This window comes from Musca autumnalis, unplaced genomic scaffold (assembly GCF_047663935.1).
Source record: "Musca autumnalis isolate F117 unplaced genomic scaffold, ASM4766393v1 scaffold_1, whole genome shotgun sequence".
Lineage (NCBI taxonomy): Eukaryota > Metazoa > Arthropoda > Insecta > Diptera > Muscidae > Musca > Musca autumnalis.
In genome coordinates this window covers 252,842,557-252,865,077 of record NW_027411644.1, presented here as the reverse complement: position 1 = coordinate 252,865,077, position 22,521 = coordinate 252,842,557, and the positions used below count along the sequence as shown (strand labels likewise).

General features: G+C 37.5%; 1 protein-coding gene across 3 annotated transcripts in view; it reads right to left on the bottom strand.

The window, feature by feature from the left end:
- sba (six-banded) overlaps positions 1–22,521 on the bottom strand; it is a 762,450-nt gene that overhangs the window by 116,957 nt on the left and 622,972 nt on the right. The window contains exon 6 of one of the 3 annotated variants that reach the window (XM_073960711.1): positions 7,154–7,201. The exons of the other annotated variants lie outside the window; for them this stretch is intronic. Coding sequence (XP_073816812.1) covers positions 7,154–7,201 — 48 coding nt within the window. The remainder of the gene's footprint in view (positions 1–7,153; positions 7,202–22,521) is intronic. 3 annotated transcript variants of the gene reach the window in all.

The following is a 22,521-nucleotide window of genomic DNA, read 5'->3' as shown; positions in this document are numbered from 1 at the left end:
GAACTTTAATCCTAATCAACATTTTTGTCGGTTCATACGACCAACATTTTGAAAGTTTTTTGTAAAAAAAAATGTTTCAATTTGCACAGGCTGAGGGTATATCTCTGTCGGCAAAGCCGACTGATACTTTTTTACTTGTTGTTGTAACAACTTGTATTCGCCGCCATCATTACGACGGTACAAGTTTTTTTCAGGAGGAAGTCCATACTTCCTGAGAAATGATCCGAAAGCTGTAAAAAACAACTAAGGCACCAAAATTTGGTAGTCGTAATATTTGGTACAAACTTAAATCAAGTTCTGTGATGGGCCATCATATCGGTCCACTCCTTTGGGTACTTCCGCCACAACAGTTTAAAACTTTTTGTTAAAATGGTGCGCACGATAACTCTCGAAGGTGATACTTCTACGAGGCATTGATCCGGCTATAATATGGAATATATATGCCAACTCCTCCGGGTACCTACCACACAAAATTTCAAAAAAGTGCAGTTTTGGACTGTAAAACCCCAAATACGGGCTGCAATCGACCATATGGTTTACTGAGCTTATTAAATACATAAAAAGCTTGTCTTTAAGCGAGTCAGATTTTTTTATATCCTCCACCATAGTATGGAGGATATATTAAGTTCGTTTTTTTTCCGTTTGTAACGCATTGGAATAATCATTTGTGACCCTATAAAGTATATATATTCTTGATCAGGGTAAAGTTTTGAGTCGATCTATGCAAGTCCATCCGTCCGTCTATGGTAATCACTCTAGCATCCACAAAAGCGGGAGTAGGAAGCTGAAATTTTGGGAAGATGCGTTTTTTCTTTGCAGGCAGGTAAAGTTCGATGATGGGCTCTATCGGTCCACGCGTTGGTATAGCCCCCATATAAGGTACCGCCCTATTTCAGGTATTTTGACGTTTTTAGTCACATTTTCAAACGGAATTAGGTATAATTTGACATTTAGGGTTCATCGTGATCAACAAACTTGTATTCCAAAAATTATGGGCACCTCCCGATTTTTGGTATTTTGAGGATTTTAGCTACAATCTTTAACCGAACTGGCTGTAATTTTGCATTTGAGGTTTTCTGTGGTCACGAAAGTTCTTCACTAAAAATCGTCAACATATGTCCATGTTTTGGTATAGCTCCTATATAACGGTACCTCCCGATTTTCAGTATTTTGAGGGTATCACCTACATTGTTTGACGGAACTACCAGTAATTTGACTTTTGAGGTTCTCTGCAGCTATAAAACTTTTTCACCAAAAATTTTAAAGGTTCACACTTTGATATAACCCCTCAGATGGTATACTTTTTAGATTAGATTAGATAACACTGTGCAACAAACTGGAGCTCAAAGTCTGGGGGGTGGAAAATTCCAATTGGAGATGAAAGCCCTTGGTGAGTATATACAGAACCCCGAAGGGGTTATCTTATTTTTGAGATGACATGTCTTCAGTCAAATCGAATGAGGATTATTTTCGTAGAGCACTTCGACCTTCTGACTCGCTTCCTTCAATGTCCTTTTCGTTCTTTATTTTCAGAGCCGCTATAAAAGTACCACAAGATGAAGTTTTTCAACTTCGAAATGTTCTGCAAAAATGTCGGCCAGAAAATTTTAGGTACGGCTCTCATTGACAACAAATCGATTTTGTCGAGTTTTCGTGGTCGTTTTGTGCATTTACTCCTGTTGTGTTTTTGTATGTTCTGTGACGAAAATACAAAAAACAAAATATAGTCTTTTTCTGAACAAAAACAGTGTAAATGCACAAAACGACCACGAAGACTCGACAAAATCGATTTGTTGTCAATGAGAGCCGTACCTAAAATTTTCTGGCCGACATTTTTGCAGAATATTTCGAAGCTGAAAAACTTCATCTTGTGGTACTTTTATAGCGGCTCTTAAAATAAAGGACGAAAAGGACATTGAAGGAAGCGAGTTAGAAGGTCGAAATGCTCTACGAAAATAATCCTCATTCGATTTGACTGAAGACATGTCATCTCAAAAATAAGCTAAAGCAACAGTGAACAAAGATATAACGCTAATTCCTGATGGCTTACAGGGTCTCTAGCAAAAACTTCATCACGCCATATCGCGAAAGTTCGACTCACGGCGAATCTGTCCTTCGGGGTTCTGTATATACTCACCAAGGGCTTCGATCTCCAATTGGAATTTTCCACCCCCCAAAATTTCGGTTCACAGTGTAATTTAGGCATTTGGGATATCCGTGGTTGAAAAATATTTCCACCTAAAATTGTGAAAGAAAACTAATTATTCCATTTTAATTAAGACTATTTTATGGTGGAGGGTATAAAAAGTTTGGCCCGGCCGGACTTAACGACTTTTAATTAGTTTCAAATTGTTTTTGTCCGATTTTTGTTGACAAAAAAGGTCTAGGTTTTTCGCTAAAATCCATATTTTGTTATTAACAGTTCACAATTTTTTTAAAGTTCATTTTTGTAAAATTCTTTTTCGCATAAAGACAAGATTATAAGGTTTTTAAAAAATACACAAAAATATACGAAGATCGGCCTATCCGTTGTCGAGGTATCGTTGCCACCGTAAAACTATTTTACAAAACAGAGTTTCACAGGTAGCCATTTACTACAAGACTATGCAATATTTTTCAAAAACAAAAATACAAAAAGTTGTATAAGATGTGCTTTTTCAGATGAATGAAAAATGAGTTTTAGGTCTGCACAACTAGGGATAACCACTTAATCTAAATCTTTATTTTTTGTCGGCAAGTTCATACGCCCAAAATTCGGAAAACTTCCTAAATACAAAAGTTTATTTTTTGGAAAACATTGTGTTTCACTCCACAATCTGTAGGCAAAGCCAACTGATACTTTTTTTACTTGTTCATTTGACATATCGGTCAGAGAAAATTTTAACTACTACATATAACTTCGGGTCAGAAATCCGACCGTTTTTAGTTACAAAATCTAAAGTAACTTTTTAAATTTTCACCGAAATTAAATTAATTTTAAATGAGTTTCTCACTACTAAAAATCCCACCAAAAACGACGGATATCAACGTTTTGTTTATCACTTCTTTTTTTCTTTCATTATTTATTCTTTGCTTTAATTGAATTTGAACATTTTATTTTATTGTCATTATTACGGTGGATGTTCCATCGTTCTTGCGTTATTTCATACGCATTGTCATATGCTGCTGTTGCGCTAGTTGTTTTTCTTAGAAATTTATCCACTCGCTCGCTGGCTGTTATCGGTCTTTGTCAAGCACTTAAAAACAGGAGGAGGCATTGTGACTCACAAGAGAGCCCATGTGCTCTAAGTGAGCGTAAATTTCTTATCGCTCACAGCCTGTGTAGATGCTAACACGTTGTGAACAACAACAAATTTACGCTCATTGAGAGCACAAGAGAGACCCAAAAATGTTCTCTGCCTCACTCTGCTTAAAAACGTCAAGTGCTTAGCGTATTGTCTGTCTGCTGTTGGCATTGGCGTTTATTTGTTCAACGCCATTTTTCCTCTTTAGTTCTTGTTTTTACTCCCGTTTTTAAGCTTTTTTAGTAACGATGATGATGATCCTAAGCAACATCACCACCACCACAGTGGGTGTGTGTGTGCGATGAGGATGATAATGATGTTGTTTTTGGTATTACTAGAAGAGCTATTGTTTGTTTTTGTTAGTTGGATGAATAAACGCAATGGCTGGATGGCTGGTTGGTTGGAAGATGATGGTGTTTATGTTGTTTTTATAATTCCATTTGAATTGTATTGTTGTCCTTTCAGTGTCATTGCCACTGTCATCAAACTGTCTGTGGCATTACAACAAACTTAAGGAAGAGGAGGATGTTTTATGCCTAAAAAAGATGGGTGGGTTGGTTCGGTAGTGTTGCCAAGTTAAGGTGTGAGATATGAGACAACTCCCCTTGTTTGCATTGCTTTGTTGTTGCTTATCATTGGTTAGAATTCTGTTGTTGTTATTCTAACTTGCGCAGTATATTTCTATGTATTTATTTGCGATTTCAATGTAAACAATTATATTTTATACACTTTTATTTATATTTATTTTCAAAATATATTGTTTTCTTTTTCAATAGAGTTTTCAAATTTGTTGAAAAGATCAATGCGTTGATAACGTTAAAATAAGGACAAATGTCGAATACTCAACGCCGGATTCATCCAGTTACCATTGACAATCCGTGTGGACCCTGCGCTTTGGATTTCGCGTGTCAAATGACATCTCCTCTTCGACTGAGAGGGCTTATATACGGCGTAGCCACTCCTCTTCGCCGTATCACTCTTGAGGTGTTCTACAAACTGCCAATAACATGCGCACCTCTTAGGATATGACAGTGTCGCGTCGTTTAAAGTAACTGCCCTTCTACCATCCTTCTTTTCCGGATTGGAAAGTGATTTAACCGTTGCCTACAATTTACTCAATCCTGAAGTCCCTGAACCCATTTCAATTAGCTTTCCCATGGCTCAGAAGAGTACGGCGTTCAGGGGTTATGGGGTCTGGTGGTCTGTTAAAGGAGACTATAATAGGAAGACAATCCCACGGCAGCGGGTTCTTTGTACCAGCGGCGGTACATGTGTTTGTATTTGTTTCGTGTTTCTGTGCTGGGAGCGGCATATCCCGGAATGTCTGCTCCGGATTCTTTTGGTCCGTGCCGGGACGGAGGAAAACCCAGGAAAAATATATTTGTGCTCGGTTTGTCACATCCGCATCCTCACCCATATACAATCTTCGGTGAGATGCAATAGATGTCAGGAGGAGGTGCATTTAAGGGGTTGCCCACGCGACGGACTACGATAGGGACTATGTTGCTTAATACTGCGCGAACACATCCCCCAGTGAGTCGTCGTCAGATTACGAAACTCCTTCGTCGTCGGATTACGAAACTCCCCCGCAGTCCCACCAACAGCAGTCGCACGCGCAGCATTTAACACCAGCCGTTGTTGTTCCAATCCCAGAAAATGCATCCTTTTTGCAATTTAATTGCAATGGGCTCCGAGGTAAGATAGATGATTAGCTTTCCTTTTGCACCATCCTGTTCAATACAGACCGAGCACCCCGAGAGTGACAGGGCGAAGAGAAGAGTGTTACGTCGCATTAGATCTCTTCCTACCGAGGATGAACCATCACAGTTTACAATGGATGATGTTGCGAATGCCATCAGGAACGCTAAATTATCCAAAGCGTTGGGCCCTGACGGAATTTCCATGGTAATGTTTAAACAGCTGGATGAGCCGGGAGTGGAGTATCTCACTAAAGTTCTCAACCTGTCGCTAGCCACCCTTATTGTTCTCGAAGTCTGGAAAATGGGCAGGGTGGTCCCGCTACTGAAGCCAGGCAAGGATGCCAGCAAAAGTGAATCGTACAGGCCGCTTTCGCTTTTGTCACCTGTACCGAAGACCATTGAGGCCTTAGTCCTCCCCAGCATTAGAAATATCTATCAAGTTGCCGTTCATCAGCATGGATTCCGTAAGCAGCACAGCATGACAACAGCGCTGCACGCCATCTCCATACATATTTGTCGAGGACTCAACCTGAAGCGGCCGTGTCAACAAAAGCCTTTGATACTGTCAAGTACTCCACGCTGTTCGAGGACATCGAGCAGACAGCCCTCCGGCCAAGTCTGAAACGTTGGATAATCAACTATATGTGTGGTCGCGAGTCGTATGTGGAATTCAGGAACAAGAGATCCAAGCCCCGTAGAGTGACACAGGGAGTTCCCCAAGGAGAGGTGATATCTCCGGAACTGTATTCCTGTATTCCGCCCCCTCCAGTCGACATTGAGATCGTAACGTATGCGGATGATTGTACGATTCTGGCGTCAGGTACCTACCCTGATGACATCTGTGAGAGACTGAACTCCTATTTAACCGATCTTACCACCTTTTTCCACGCGAGGAATATGCAGATATCCGCCACTAAATCGAGGGCGACTCTTTTCACCACATGAACGGCGCAGTATAGAAGAGAGTTCAATATCAGCATCGATGGTAGCCGAATTCCGACCACAATCTGCCCCAAAATTCTAGGGGTCACAGTCGACACCACTTTCACGTCGTCCTTGCATGCCACAGCTATCTGCGATAAACTGAAATGTAGGAACAAGGTCCTCAAGTCCCTAGCCGGCAGCACTTGGGGTGCTGATAAAGAAACCTTGTTGACCACGTATAAAGCGATAGGTCGGTCTGTGGTAAGCTATGCGGCGCCAGTTTGGTCTCCGAATTTATTAACACGCAGTGGGATAAGATTCAAATTTGTCAGAACGCCGCCCGATAACGAACGATAACAGCAACAGGGTGCCTCCTCAAATCTACAGTGGACCATCTACATGAGGAGGCAAAGATTCTTCCAGTACGATTTCATAATGAGATGCTATCGTTGCAGTACTTGCTCGGGTATTGCCGTGAGAGCCATCCCAATCACCATCTGCTGGCCACCGATACACCCAGGCATATCAAAAAGGATATGCATGCTCTAGAGACGGCGGTCCAACAATATAGGAGTGAACCTCTAGATCAATAGGCATATCAGGCAGGTTTGAACAGCATTCACACTGACGCAGTTGCCAAGGCCATAAGCAATTATTGTGTGAATGCAGTCATCTGAGTACATTCCCCATCTATTGCAGCTGAAGAGCGTCAGCTGCCACACCAAACCAGAGTAGTTTTGACTCAATAACGCTCGGGATATTGCAGTCGTTTAAAGTCCTATTGGGCGGGAATCGATCGCGCCGTGCAAGGCATCTGGCCAGTATGCGGCATGGGCCCGCACGATACTAAGCACCTATTCAACTGCCCCGCCAAGCCTACTCATCTGACTCCAGTGTATCTGTGGTTACATCCCATCGAAGTAGCCACCTTCCTGGAACTGGAGATAGACCCAGAGCCAGATTGAACAGGACAATAATAAAACACTGTTACAACAACAACAACATGATAGTAAGATGGCAGTTTAAGATGGTCTGACCGTGTGCCATAATGGCGATGTGGGTAGAATTATTATTTTTTTGTGTTGACTGCATTGATTGGCTCAACCAGTGGGATAATTCGGTAAAATATTTATGATACCTATCATGGACCACTAAGAACTTGGTGGCAGTTTTGACACTACTCACATCATTTGATTTACTCTTTGAGGCAAGGTTCTGGGGTAAACATGTCTTCATCATACTTACCGAAGTCGTCCAGCGACATCATTAAGGTTTCACATTCGATACACATACCTGAAAGGAAAATAAATTTTATATAAAATATGTACGTGTATATTATTATATATCAAATATCCTTAAAGCTAATACATAAATATGACACTATTTCGTTCAATGTATATAAAGTCCATATTTCTTCTTCCAACATCCACTAAAATTAATTTACCATAGCATTGTTTGGAGATAACAACTCGTAACTTAGTTGAAATTGAAATTAGTTCAGGTTCTTAATTTTTTTGGGTGACCATGGTGACCATTTGTGAGCAGAAGATTTATATCGTAAATCATTTGCAGGCATAAATGGTGAATTAAGGATGGTATTCTGGTAAACACATATAATCGACATAATCACACCCCCTCTGAAGAAAAAAACAAAAGGAATTTCCACGTACACACATTATAACGAACACATATAACAGAGGTGGAGAGGAGGTTATGTTTTTAATGATATAAACACTGAAAAAGGTAAAAATATAATTGCTGCTTCCTCTCCGCCTAGTATCATCCACCCCAAAAGAGAAGCTAAAATAAAATATGATAACGTAGTATTCACTTAATAGCTTAAGCGTAAAGAAATAAAAATCTGTGCATAACCAAGGTAACAGGGATCACAAAATTAATACCCTGCCACTGTTCGCATGTTGTTGGTGTTGTAAATCTAATTTTTCAACAAAAATGTTAAAAGAAGCAGTCAGTCATTGTTGTTAGTTGTTGTTGATGCTGTTATTGTTGTTGAATGGTGATTAAGGGAGTAATGCCAAGGGATGATGTGTATTATCCTCCTCTGTTTTGCTAACTTTTCACATGTGATGAGAAACTTTTTAGCATTTTAAATGAAGGGGCATTAAAACAAAGTTTACCAAATATACCATACGTCCTTTCCTAAGGGGTCAACACTTTTGTGAATCAAAAAAGATAATCTCACATTTACATAACATTGGTGTAGCGGGTAAATCTGCCGAAGGTCTCTCTGTCTATCATTATAATTTGTTGACACTGCCGTAAAGATGGTTATACATTGCGTTGAAAGATAATAAGCCATTTACCGAAATTTTATTTGAAATGAATTTATGAGGAACATCCTAAAGAATTTATTTAATATATTAACTGACTAGCAGAACCCGGTCCGCGTTGCTGGTAATGAGTTTTAATGACAACTTTTTATGGACTTTATGCCTGACAAATCAAAAATAGGTATTTTCTACCTCATTTCTTTGGTCCATTTCAAACCGAGGAGGATATTAAAATTATCAACAGATTTTGTCTGTAACCTTCCTTTTCTCTCACGGACTGTCGGATTTTTTCGCCCATTGCACCCTGGTCCCAACCTGAGACAAAAATCGAAAAATCGATATCAGCAAATCTCTGCGACAATTCAGCAAATTGTCTCTAAACATATCATATTTTCATATTCCAGCACTATTTTTGTAATTTATAACGGTATTTAACAAAATAAAACAAAAGAAGTTGACATTTACGTATGATCTCTGAAAAGCTTTAAAAACATCAGTAAGGTTGTGACTTCTTACAAGGTAAGTAACTCAAAATTGAAAGGATAAAATTATTTTTTTTTTTCGAAATGGGAGTTTTATTACTACGTTTTCTAATTACTTTTACATAAAAATTTGAACACATTATTCGCATAAAATATGCAGGAAATCACATTTTTTTATAATGCTTGTTTGTGGATTTTTTTCCAAGTCCTAAAAATTGAAGTTGAGTTTTACTAACTTCGTCATCCTTCGCCACTCTCCAAATATTTTGAAGAATGTTCGAAATAGTGTCAAGTTTACAAAAAAAATTATTCCAGCTGCATATATTTGCATTTCCGTGTGTGACATTAAAAATACTGACGATGCCACTGGTCGTTTCAGTGAATATGCCGTATTACTGTATTCTCAGTTTCTTCTTTGTTTTGTGTTTTAATTGTTGGTTTTGTTTTTTTCTTTAAAGATTTAGACATTTTTGTTTTGGGATCTACTTATGAGTGTATTTTTTACATTTGTATATTTTTGATATATGTATGATGCTACATCCCAGCCAGCATTTTTTGAAAATTTTAATCAAATTCGAGCCTTTTTTGATCCGACTGCACGATTAAAAAGCTGGAATATGAGCTCATTTTCTGATCATAAATGACTCGTTTGTCGGGAAGAATACGTAACGTCTAAACAAATCACAACTGAGTCTTCCTCTGCATAAGTTTCTAGTCATTTTTGCCCATTTTCTGATGGTATATGAAGTATTTTTCGAGTCGTATTTTAATCATTTATTGGTGATTTGTTGATTAATTTGGGACTCTTTTTCGAGTCTTTTTTGAGTCATGTTTATTATCGTTTATGAGTCTTTAGGGAGTCATTTATGAGTCTTTTTATTAGACGAAAGCAGTAAAAGAATTTTCTTTTTATTCTTCTTTTTTTGTTCTTTCCTTCGTTGTGTTGTCTTTTCTGCTTTGCTATGACTTTTAATTATCCCCTTTACCTGAACATGTGTTGTGTTTGTCTATACTCTTAATATTATACGTTACATTTATATAAAATTTTTGTAGAAAGTGTATATGAGAATTATTTTCAACAAAACAAAAATAAAACAAACAATCAGTATTTAATCACCTATATGTTCAAAATATGATCAGAAGATATATAATTATAATCACTTTTCAAACACCAGAATGACAATTTTTTGATTAAGCATTATTCAATCTTCTGATGATCAAAATGTGACAATAAATAACGAAAAAATAGTCACATTTTAAACGCCTAAATGATTTATTTGTGATTACTACACATTTGTTGTTGTATTTTAATTTGAACTCTTTTCAATCGTTACAGGGAGTCACTTTCGGGTCCCTTTCTGATCATACAAGCGACTTAATCATTTTTTGATCACCAAAAGGACTCTAAAATGACCCCTCAATATGATTTTTGAAAAAACAATCTTCCAAATGCTGGCTGGGATATAATATGATAAACAAGTAAAAATGTAAAGTTCGGTCGCACGCAGGGTTTCGGAGTCGGAGTCGGAGTCTACGAGTCGGAGTCGAGCAATTTGGCTGGAGTCGGAGTCGGAGTCTGAGTCGAAAAAAATAACTCGACTCCGACTCCGGGCAAAATTTTTTCCACGTTATAGAAATATAACATTAAATTTGGAACAAGAAAATTTTTTTTTAATTATTATTTTTTTAAAAGGAAGGTATAAGAAAACATATATGCAAACGGTATATTATACTAAGTTAAAGGAAAATTCACAGGATATTTACTATCCTCTGAAGTGTAGTCTATTCATCCCTATTTTGTTGATCCAATTGATTTTTTACATTTTTGCAAACAAAAGTAAAGTTCTATGACAATCGAACTAAGATTGGACCTTTAACCTCTTTCGTCAGAAGTCTTACTTGTATTCTCACAAAGTTCTATTGGTATTCTCATCTTGTTTTCCTTGTCTTCTATTAAAGACATTGTGGTCTCAATGGGAAATCTTACTGAATACCCTGTGATACAAAATGGAAGTCAAGATCTGAGGGTGGAAAAATTCCTTTTCGGGATGAAAACCCCAATTGAAACCCCCAAAGGATCCCATAGCTGAAATTTCCGAGTTATAACGTAATGAATTTTTTGATTGACCCCCATCAATCATTGAGAAAATAGCTTTTTATCTCTGTTTCGAGATATTGTTTCATCATTGTTAGATGTCATGTTTTCAGTTAAATAGAATGAGGAACCTTTCTGTCGAATATGCTGTCATTCTACCTCAGTTCCTTCGATGTCCTTTTTGTTCTTGAACTCAAAAATTAAACAAAATGACATTTTTAACAAAAATGTTCCATCGAAAATTATATGTAGGTTTCCAATATCCAAGAAATCATTATTTTTCACGTTTTCATTGTCCTTTATCAGTTTTACCCATTACTTTCTCAAAAAAAAAAAAAAAAATCGTATGTTTATATACTTCGGTAAAGTTCGCATAATCTATTAACTATATATGAAATTCGCTTCTGAATCATGGCATCATAAATTCGTTGTTGGTCAACGATAGATTCATTCCGCCATAACTCAGATGTCTGACAAACGGCGAATCTTTTTTCTAGGATTCATTATATACTCAATGAGGGCTTTAGATGGAGACATTCAAGTAACCGGATCCGTCCGCCAGGAACAGATATAGTTCATGTGTATCCGAGTTTTCTACGCAATCAATAGCTTATACGAAATTCAATAAAATGCATAATCATATAGTTATTCATGAAAAAAGGATCGGGTAAAAGTGATAAAGGACAATGAAAATATGACAATATCGATTACTTGTCCTAGTGGACCGATCATATATAAAATTTTCCTAGCAACATTTTTGTAGAATATTTTCATGCACGAAATCTTAGTGTGCTAATTTTTCAGTTCCAGAAGACATCCATCTTCCTACGAGCTGGGTGGTGTCCACAATATATCTCAAATATTTCAATAAAATTATCAAAATGTGAGCGCTGAACTTTAGTTTAAGGGGTGATCCCTACTTATAAATTTCAGAAAAAAGTAGAAAGTATAAATATCATAGAATATGTGGTCAAATTTTTAAGTCGATCGGAACAATATTGCCTTAGTATGAGAGTTGGATGGGAACAATTTATTTTTTTGTATGCAGCATATAAACTGTGTTTTTCTCGAAATCGGCCACAAAAATATATGACAATTGGTTTATTAGTTTTCGAGCTAGAGTTGGCACCGCAAAATGCTTTAATAAAAGCTGGGTTTCGTAGACTGCCTCAAAACTTCGTAATATTTTTCTCTTTCAGATGGAGAAAAAAATCTGCCAAAAAGTTACATAGTGCTCTCGGAAAAAATTGCTTTTATTGAGATTTACAACTGCGGTTCTCCTTTTAAGACTAAGCACACTAAAATGTTGGTTTACATCCAGTTTAAAACTTGGTCATGAATTGCTTATAATTTTTGTTGCATGTACACAGTCCTTATGATTTGTCTTACCCCTTCATTTTCACATATTTTGAAAGCTTTAAGATTTTCTCACGCGGAAGAATTCCGTCCAGAATATACTCGTCCAAAAAAAGGAAAACCGACAGAAACTTTCGTAAGATTCGGTCGAAACGATATTGATATGATCGAATGTATTCGAACGAATGTCCTTTCTTATGAATATGTAAGGAAAAAACTAACACATTAGCCTATATAGGCCAAAATATAGGAAAAAGTTAAAAAATTTTGCACATTTTATTCATTTTTAGTGGTATAGGAAATCACTCTCGGAGTCGACCCGGAGTCGGAGTCGGAGCCGGAGTCGTGAAAAAAATTCGTCTGGAGTCGGAGTCGGAGTCGAGCCAAAAATACCTCGACTCCGAAACCCTGGTCGCACCGAACTTTATTATATCCCCTACCATGAAATATTCTGACCTCAAATGGAATAATTTGTTTCCTTTCCTGTCCACGATACCAGTCGGAGACGTTTTTTGACCACTAAGAACTCCAAATAGCAAATTACAAGCAATTCCAACCGAAAATGTAGATAAAAACCTCAAAATAACTGAAATAGGGAGGTACCGTAATATGAGGGCTATACCTAAACCTGGACCTAAGACCACAATTTTTGGCTCAGAAGGTTTTTGATCATTGGGAACTCCAAATGGCAAATTACAACCAATTCGGACCGAAAATGTTGATAAAATCTTCAAAATACCTGAAATCGGGAGGTATCGTAATATGAGAGCTATACCGAAACCTGGACCCAAGTGCAAAATTTTTGGCGCAGAAGGTTTTTGACCATTGGGAACCCCAAATACTAAATTACATCCAACTAGGGCCGAAAATGTAGATAAAAGCTTCAAAATACCTAAAATCGGGTGGTACAGCTACATGGGGGTTATAGGAAAAACTGGACCCACATTTATTATTTTTTGGCTAAAGTAGTTTTTACTTATTTTTAGCATATACTGAAAAAAACTCAGATTGATCCGACGATTATAAATATTTCTGTCGCACCTTCCGATACAAGTGGGACCACTGCGCATTGATGCTGTTTAGGATTTATTATCGTCCATGTTCCCTGTCTTTATGCTAACGTGATGTAATTATAAAAGTTTTTATAAAATGGTTAAGTCGAATTGTCCCGCTTATTGAGACTTATATGTTTTAGATTTTCATGGCTGGTGGACCGTTGAACCTCACCATTTAAGGAAATTTGAAAATATATCGTTTTTCTTGATCTGGGCGCAACCACCGTTGTCTCGGAAATTAATTTGCAAGCTGATGTACTCATACGTTTAGCAAATATAGCGGTTATAAAACAATAGGCTCCCGAAATTCGTCTACAAATATATAGCATTTTGGACCACGGGATATTCCTGAACATTTTCTGAAATTCAACAAAATATATAGCCTATTTCCACCAGGGGCCATCCTTGTATATTCCATGACAGTTTCAGGAAAATAAGTTCAGTAGTTTATGTAGAAAATATTAAAATTGAAAAAGTGGGCGTGGTCAAATTTTCTTTCCATAAAATCCTAAGTTGGGTTATGACGAACTTTTCACAAAAATAATTAACCAAATCGATCCAGCCGTTTTCAACTGATACCATTACCAACGAACGGCATTTGGTTTTTATTAAAATACATGTGGCTTAATCGGAAGCATAACTAGATTTGATTTCCTAGCACATCGTTCCTCGTTTCGAAATCACTTGGAATACCCTGGGTAGAATTACTTACTACCTACCACACAGCTTGGGAGAGATGGAATAGTGAGTACGAGTGCAAACATTGGGTGGTTAGTAAGACAAAATTATTAGTTTTTAATTTAGTTTTTAATTTAATTTCATCAGTTTTTAATTTAATATACCATTATCTTCTGCTTTCCATATACTATCCTTATTGTTTCTACTCACTCTTTTCTGAAGAGGACAACATTTACTTATGAAAATTAAAAGCAAAAAAAAAATCCATAGGCAGTTTACAGCTACTTCAGTAAACCCAAACCAAAAAAAGAATATGAAACCACAACGAAAGCATAATTAAGGAAGTAATAAATGGTGACCAGGAAGAACGGACACTGGAGGAGGTTACTTCCTATACTTTACATTATTACGTTCCTTTTGTTTTTCTTTTTTCGTACTCTTGTTTGTTTTATTTTTTCGTTGTTGGAAAATTTGAAATTCACTTTCCACTTTTAATAAATTAAAAATAATAACCATAACCACCAACCACAAAGTGGTTTAATAGAAACACAAATTACCGCATTGTGGGTTTTGTGTCTTTGTGTTGAAATTTTAATGGAAATAACCGGATGCTAAAATCACAAACAACAACAAGAACAACAGAGCCTTAGGTTGGTAATATTTAAGTAATACCAGAGGGCATCAAGATGAACAGCCAATGTTGTTATCACTTCATTTAGTTATTTTTGTGTTTAAAAAGAATATTATATTTTCAAAAAGATCCTGGCCACAGAAAGTGCCAGTCATTCATTACCATAACCCTTAGAAGTTGCCATGTTGTAAGCTTTTTATTATGAAGGTTTCGTAAATTGTTGAAGATATTAAAAAGGCTTGTAGATGTAATTAATTTTTAAGATTTATAAGCGGACAGAAAATAAGGAAAATATTTTTATTTAAGTTTAAATCATTTAACATTAATGTTATGAATAAATCAACGTTTAAATTGTCGTTAAAAAATTGTAAATAGTTTTAAGACACATCGATATAATTTTTTAAGGCTGAAAATAAATTCAATGGGACTGATGATGCAAATACAAGACTTTTACTACCCAATTGTTCTACTCAACCTAATATTGATTAGTGAAGTCAATAACGGTCGATTATAAGCACTAAAACCAATATCCGTGGAATGTCTTCACAAATCAGCACAATCGTCTATAAATGATAAGTACTTACTTACATAGCTGGCCAATTACAGAACATTTGTTCCATAGACCGAACTAAGAAGAGATCTCCAATTCTCTCTGTTTCGTGCTTCGCTTTTTGGAATACCGTGCCTTGTCATCTCTTCATCCACTTGTTTGCGCCATCTATTCTTTGGCCTGCCAATTCTGCATGCACCGCCATGTGGCTCGAATTTATACGCCTTTTTAGCGGGTTCATCATCGCTCATTCTTATTATATGGCCTAGCGAACGCAATCGCTGCATCTCGATACGTTTAACTATATTGATGTCGTTGTATAGCAGATACAGCTCGTGGTTCATACGACGTCGATATGCACCGTCAACGCAGATCGGTCCATAGATCTTTCGAATAATTTTTCTCTCAAACACGCCAAGCACTGCCTTATCTGCTTACGCAAGTACCCAGTCTTCGGAACCACACATTAGCACGGGTAGTATCAGTGTTTTGTAAAGCATTATTTTTGTTTGGCGAGATGTGGCTTTGTTTTTAAACTGCTTACTTAAACCAAACAAGCATCTGTTGGCCAATACAATTCTTCTTTTTATTTCACAACTGATGTCGTTTGTTGTGTTTACGGAGGTGCCGAGGTAGACGAAGTCTTTTACTACCTCAAAATTATAGGAACCAACTTCCACAGTTGGTCCGAGCTCAATGGACCGATTGCGCGCCGGTACCATCTTCTGGAATTGGATCTGTATTATCTTCGTCGACTTCACTACTATTGGATACCAACAGTTTGGAAAATGCTATTTCCATATACTTAGCACATTGTCTGTATCAGTTACCAGATTACCTTGCTGGTCTCTACAGGAGGATGTGCCAGTTCCAAAGCCATCAGTTTGATGTTTCACACTTTGGTAGAATTTTCGGATTTCATTCTGTCTCCTGTACTCTGTCGATTTGATCACACTTCCGCTTTTCCATCTCTCTCTTTTTCCTGCGGAAAAGACGTTTCTCCTCTCTCCTTTTCTCCCGATACCTCTCTCGTGCGCTACGCGTTGCTACTGATAGTAGAGTAGCCCTATATGCCGCATTTTTCTCTTCGGTAGCAGCACGACACTCCTGGTCATACCATGGATTCCTTGGTGGAGGTTTCTGGTATCCAAGTACTGATTTTGCGGCTGTTTGCATGGAGTGGGCAATGTTTTGCCATTTTCCTGATATGTTATCGGGACGAGGAGTGCTTTGATTTAGCAGTTGGGCCAGTTGAGTGGAATATGCTGTGGCTATCTGTTGTGATTGCAGCTTACCGATGTCCAACTTCCGTGTTGTGTCTGTTCGCACTTTGTTTGTTACGTTTAATCTGGTACGTACCTTTGCTGCTACAAGGTAGTGGTCCGAGTCTAGCCGCTTGATGCATGTCTTCCATCTATCACAACGTGATCAATTTGATTTCTTGTTCTTTGATCTGGCGACAGCCAGGTGCCCTTATGGATATAGAGATGCTTAAATCGGGTACTGCTAACTACCATATTTTTTTTGCCGCTGCGAAGTCTATCAGCCTCATACCATTGTCAGATATTTCACTGTGGAGACTGAATTTCTCGATTGTTGGGCCAAAGATATTCTCCTTTCCAATTTTGGCATTAAAATCGCCTAGTATAATTTTAATGTCATGTCACGGTTATAAGTTTCTTTTAAGCGCTCGTAAAATTTTGCAGAAGAACTTTAAATTGAAATCAAAATTTAAAAAAATGGGAGCGGTAAAATTTTCTTTCCATAAAAACCTAAGTTGGGTTATAACAGCATTTGATTTTTATTCATAAAAATATGTTTTTTTTAAATATGGCAAAGGCAAGTATTCCGCCCCCTTCAAAATCCAGAAAATATGCATCCTATCTCCACCGGAGGCTATCCCTGTATATTCCCTGAAAATTTCAGGAAAACCGGTTTAGTAGTTTTGTAGATGTAACATATTTTTAAAAGTGGGCGTGGTCAAGTCTTTGGGTCCTAAAAAAGTAGTTACGGTCGGAGACTCAACCACAACTGTCTCGCAAATAACTTTCCACACAGATACATTCGTAATTATTTTAAATATAGCATTTTTAAAAATAGGGTATAGGGGAAGTTTCCCGCGCAGTCCCAAACTAAATTTGTAGCCTATTTTCACCGTGGGCCATCGCTGTACATTCCCTGGCAATTTCAGAAAAATCAGTTCAAATGCAAATTTTCTTTCATAAAAACCTTAGTTGGGTTTTGTCGAGCATTAAAAAAAAAAATTATCCAAATCCGCCCAGCCATTCTCATCTGATGCCATTACCAACGAACGATATTTGATTTTTATTTATATAGATTTTATATTTTACATTTTATATTTTAAATTTTATATCTTATATTTTTTTATTTTTCATATTTTGGAAATGTTGCATATTATATATATTCCTGCCGAAAAGCGCATCAACTACAAAACTGATGCCGAACACTGTGCGCAAATATACAGAAGCACAATTGAAAACCATCAAAAATTTAGTTGAATTCTGACTCAAAAAAGAGCAAGACGTGTAATGTGCTGCTAATAAATAAGAACAACGTAATTATTCTAATGTGAAAATGTTTTTGCTAATATATTTATATACAATTTTTGTTATTGTTTTATTTTCAAAAGTCAAACGTCCTAATGATGATCGTAGATTACGATCGAAATATAGCCAAAATAAAAATCTGAAAACTTAAAAACAAAATTTTGTTTTTATTTTACATGATCTCGAGCCGAATAAAGTTAACAAAATGAAAACTAGTCCAAAGGTCAACAATAATTATTACAATAATTTTTTATTTTATATTTTATATTTTTTATTTTATATTTTATACTTTATATTATTTTATATTTTATAATTTACATTTTATACTTTGTATTTAATATATTTTATATATTACATTTTATATAATATTATTTTCTCCTGAACCCTGTGACATTTTGCGATTTCTTGCCTCTCTTTTTAAACAACCCAACCAAACATATTCATGAACCTCTTATTGAATCAAACTTTTACATACAAAATCACCGGGGCGTATGATTTGTGAAATTTTTAAACTTTGTGATTTCGCTTTCTGCAATACTTCAAATAGATGATGCTCATTAATATGAAAACATAAAACAATTATGCAATTTACAAAAAAAAAAATCTCAAAACTCTAAAAGTCAACTTGAAATTATTAAAACTTTTAACAAACATTATACTCAAGTTCAAAGTAAAAACAAAATTATTTTGAAAACAGAAATCTGCACAAACTCACTTGACTATGACATGCATAACGAACAAACTTGTGCATTGTATTTGTGCTTTCATTAAAGTTCAACTTTCGTAAACATTATTTTGTTATTTTTACTCATTAATCTGATGGTCAGGGTTAAGAACTCCAGAAAGCCACAAATAAATTGAACTCCAACCACAGTTATTTTTTTTTTCACAGACGACATAATCCTACAAACACATGCTGTGCTAGTTGTTTACCCGGGAGAAGATTTTGTTTTTACTCTGTGGTATATTCAGTGAGTGAGTATGTGTAGGTACGATGTACTTGACTCTGTTGAAGTCACATAAAACACAAAGTTGCAACATTTATAAAATTGAAAGTTGCCAAGGATATAACCATATTATCCTTAGTGCATTTGTACGGTTACTTTCATGTGTTGTGGGGCAGCATACATACTGAGGAATGTTGTTGCTGTTGTGTTGTTGTAGTCCTTATAATAATATGCTTCTAATGTTTACAGACATAATAAATGCTTGCCAGAGATTAAAATAATAACTAAGAATAATTATGGTATTATTTACTTAAGTTAAATGTTAATGACCTTTTATGTATTTTATTATACATAATTTGTAGAGTATACCATAATTCACAGGTGCAGACACCGAAATCAATTCTTTTAAAAACACTTAATTGTTTTTAAATTATTTAAGTTACTATACTAGGGTGACGTAGGGGATGGAAGATACCAAGGAAGGTCCTGACCGGCTTTAATATGTCAAAGTCCAGGATTTATCTTGGTCCCTTTTTCATCTCAAGTGGACACTGACCTCCCCGTGGTGTCACCTGGGGAACTGCCTTTAACACCCGTTAAAGTTAGTGAGCTAACATGTGCGCGCGTTCACCCATAATAACGTTAAAAACTTGGGTTTGGGCGTCGGGTTAGTAACCCTACCCTAGAAAAAACAGTCTACTATGAAAAAACGAAAGAAAAGAAAAACAAACCCCTCTAAAGTTGACGAACCCCGCAAACGTTTTAAGGACCATGATCTGCGAATCTGCACCTGGAATGTTCGCACTCTTTGTAGAGAAAGTGCAGTTTACGCAGATGTACTTGAAAAGGACAAGGCCGATATTGCCATACAGGAAATACGATGGAACGGGAAAGGCGTCACAACAACACCTAAAGATGACGCACTGTATTATAGCTGCCATGACACAAAGCATGAGTTTGGTTGCGGATTTGTAGTTGGTCGGAGGTTAAAACATCTGTTCTCCAGCTTCACCCCAGTGAATGAAAGACTCTGCAATTCGATTAAAAGCAAAATTCTTCAACATCAGCTTTATTTGCGCTCATGCTCCCACTGATGACAAGGACGAACAGACCAACGATATATTTTACGAGCGCTTAGAAGAAACATATGACCGTTGCCATGCCCATGACATTAAAATTATTCTAGGCGATTTTAAATCGAAATTGGAAAGGAGAATATCTTTGGCCCAACAGTCGGGAAATTCAGTCTCCACAGTGAAACATCTGAGGCTAATAGACTTTGCAGCTGCAAGAAACATGGTAGTTAGCGGTACCAGATTTAAGCATGTCGATATTCATAAGGGCACATGGCTGTCGCCAGATCAAGAAATCGAATTGATCACGTTGTGATATATGGAAGACATGCATCGAGCGTGTTGGATGTACGATCGTTCCGAGGGGCAAACATAGACTCGAACCACTACCTCGTTGCAGCAAATGTACGTACCAGGTTAAACGTAGCAAACAAAGTGCAAACAGACACAACACGGAAGTTGGGCATCGGTAAGCTGCAACAGGGATGCCAACTGTTCCGAGGTAAACATCGCTACAGCCACATACGCACCATAGGTCTGATTTTTACCTTAATACAGTTGACATTCCTGTTTAAACAGTGGTTTTTGTACCGAAAAAATCACCACAAGTAACGGAATCCACCAACTTGGCACCCCTGAGCTGCAATCACAACAGATAGCCACAGAATATTCCAGTCACCTGGCCCAGCTGCTTAATCAAAGAACTCCTCGTCCCGATAACATATCAGGACAATGGCAAAACATTGCCCACTCCATACAAACAGCCGCAAAATCAGTACTTGGATACCAGTGACCTCCACCAAGGAATCCATGGTATGACCAGGAGTGTCGTGCTGCTACCGAAGGGAAAAATGCGGCATATAGGGTACTTTACAATCAGTAGCAATGCGTAGCGCACGATAGAGGTATCGGGAGAAAAGGAGATAGGAGAAACGTCTTTTCCGCAGGAAAAAGAGAGAGATGTAATAGCGTGAGTGTGAACAAATCGAGATGTACAGGAGACAGAATGAAGTCCGAAAATTCTACCAAAAAGTTAAATATCAAACTGATGGCTTTGGTACAGGCACATCCTCCTGTAGAGACCAGCAAGGTAATTTGGTAACTGATACAGATAGTGTGTTCAGGATATGGAAAGAACATTTTTCCAAACTGTTGGTATCCAATAGTAGCGAAGTCGACGAAGATACCACAGATCCAATCCCAGAAGATGGTATTGAATGTATACCACACGGCCAAGTTGAGGTAAAGACAGCAATAAACCGGCTGAAGAATAATAAGGCAGCAGGAGTTGTTTAAAACCGCTGATAAGGTGTATGCATCAGCTAGATAGATCCATCTGGCAGGAAGAACGCGTACCCGACGATTGGAACCTGAGCATCCTGTGTCCCGTCCATAAGAAAGGAGATAAGACTTTATGCTCTAACTATAGGGGCATAAGTCTTCTCTCTATCGTCTACAAGATAGTGTCAGGCATATTGTGCGAACGACTAAAGCCTATGGTCAACGAAATAACTGGACCATACCAATGCGGCTTTAGACCTGGCAAGTCCACCATTGACCAGATATTTACCCTGCGGCAAATCCTGGAGACGACGAAAGAGATGCAGATCGACACCTACCACCTTTTTGTCGATTATAAAGCAGCCTTCGACAGCCCGCTACGTTCAAAGGTATTCCAAGCCATGTCTGAATTCCCTGCTAAGCTCATTCGGCTTTGTAAAATGACTCTAACTGACATAAGATCTTCAGTTAAAATAGGAAAGAACCTCTCCGAAAAGTTTTGTACCAAAAGAGGTTTCAGGCAAGGGGACAGCCTTTCGTGTGACCTTTTCAACATCCTGCTAGAAAAGGTTATACGAGAGGCAAACGTCAAAAGAAGTGGCACAATCTGCACCAATAACCACATGTTACTTGCTTATGCTGATGATATAGACATCATGGGACGATCAGTAAAAGAAGTAACCGATACCTTTATGAAGGTCGAAGGAGAATCAGAGCATCCTGTGTCCCATCCATAAGAAAGGAGATAAGACTTTATGATCCAACTATAGGGGCATAAGTCTTCTCCCTATCGCCTACAAGATAGTGTCAGGGATATTGTGCGAACGACTAAAGCCCATGGTCAACGAAATAACTGGACCATACCAATGCGGCTTTAGACCTGGCAACTCCAATATTGACCAGATATTTACCCTGCGGCAAATCATGGAGAAGACCCAAGAGATGCAGATCGACACCTACCACCTTTTTGTCGATTATAAAGCAGCCTCCGACAGCCCGCTACGTTCAAAGGTATTCCAAGCCATGTCTGAATTTGGTATCCCTGCAAAGCTCATTCGGCTTTGTAAAATGACTCTAACTGACACAAGATCTTCAGTTAAAACAGGAAAGAACCTCTCTGAAGAGTTTTGAACCAAAAGAGGTTTCAGGCAAGGAGAGAGAGGTTATACGAGAGGCAAACGTCAAATGAAGTGGCACAATCTACACCGATAGCCCCATGTTACTTGCTTATGCTGATGATATAGACATCATGGGACGATCAGTAAAAGAAGTAACCGAAACCTTTATGAAGATCGAAGGAGAATCTGCTAAAGTGGGTCTGGCGGTAAACGGCGAGAAGACCAAGCTGATGGTGTCGACGCGCAATGCGTCCATTGAGCTCGGACCAACTGTGGAAGTTGGTTCCTATAATTTTGAGGTAGTAAAAGACTTCGTATACCTCGGCACCGCCGTAAACACGACAAACGACATCAGTTGTGAAATAAAAAGAAGAATTGTATTGGCCAACATATGCTACTTTGGCTTAAGTAAGCACTTTAAACACAAAGCCACAACTCGTCAATCAAAATAACGCTTTACAAAACACTGATACTACCCGTGCTGATGTA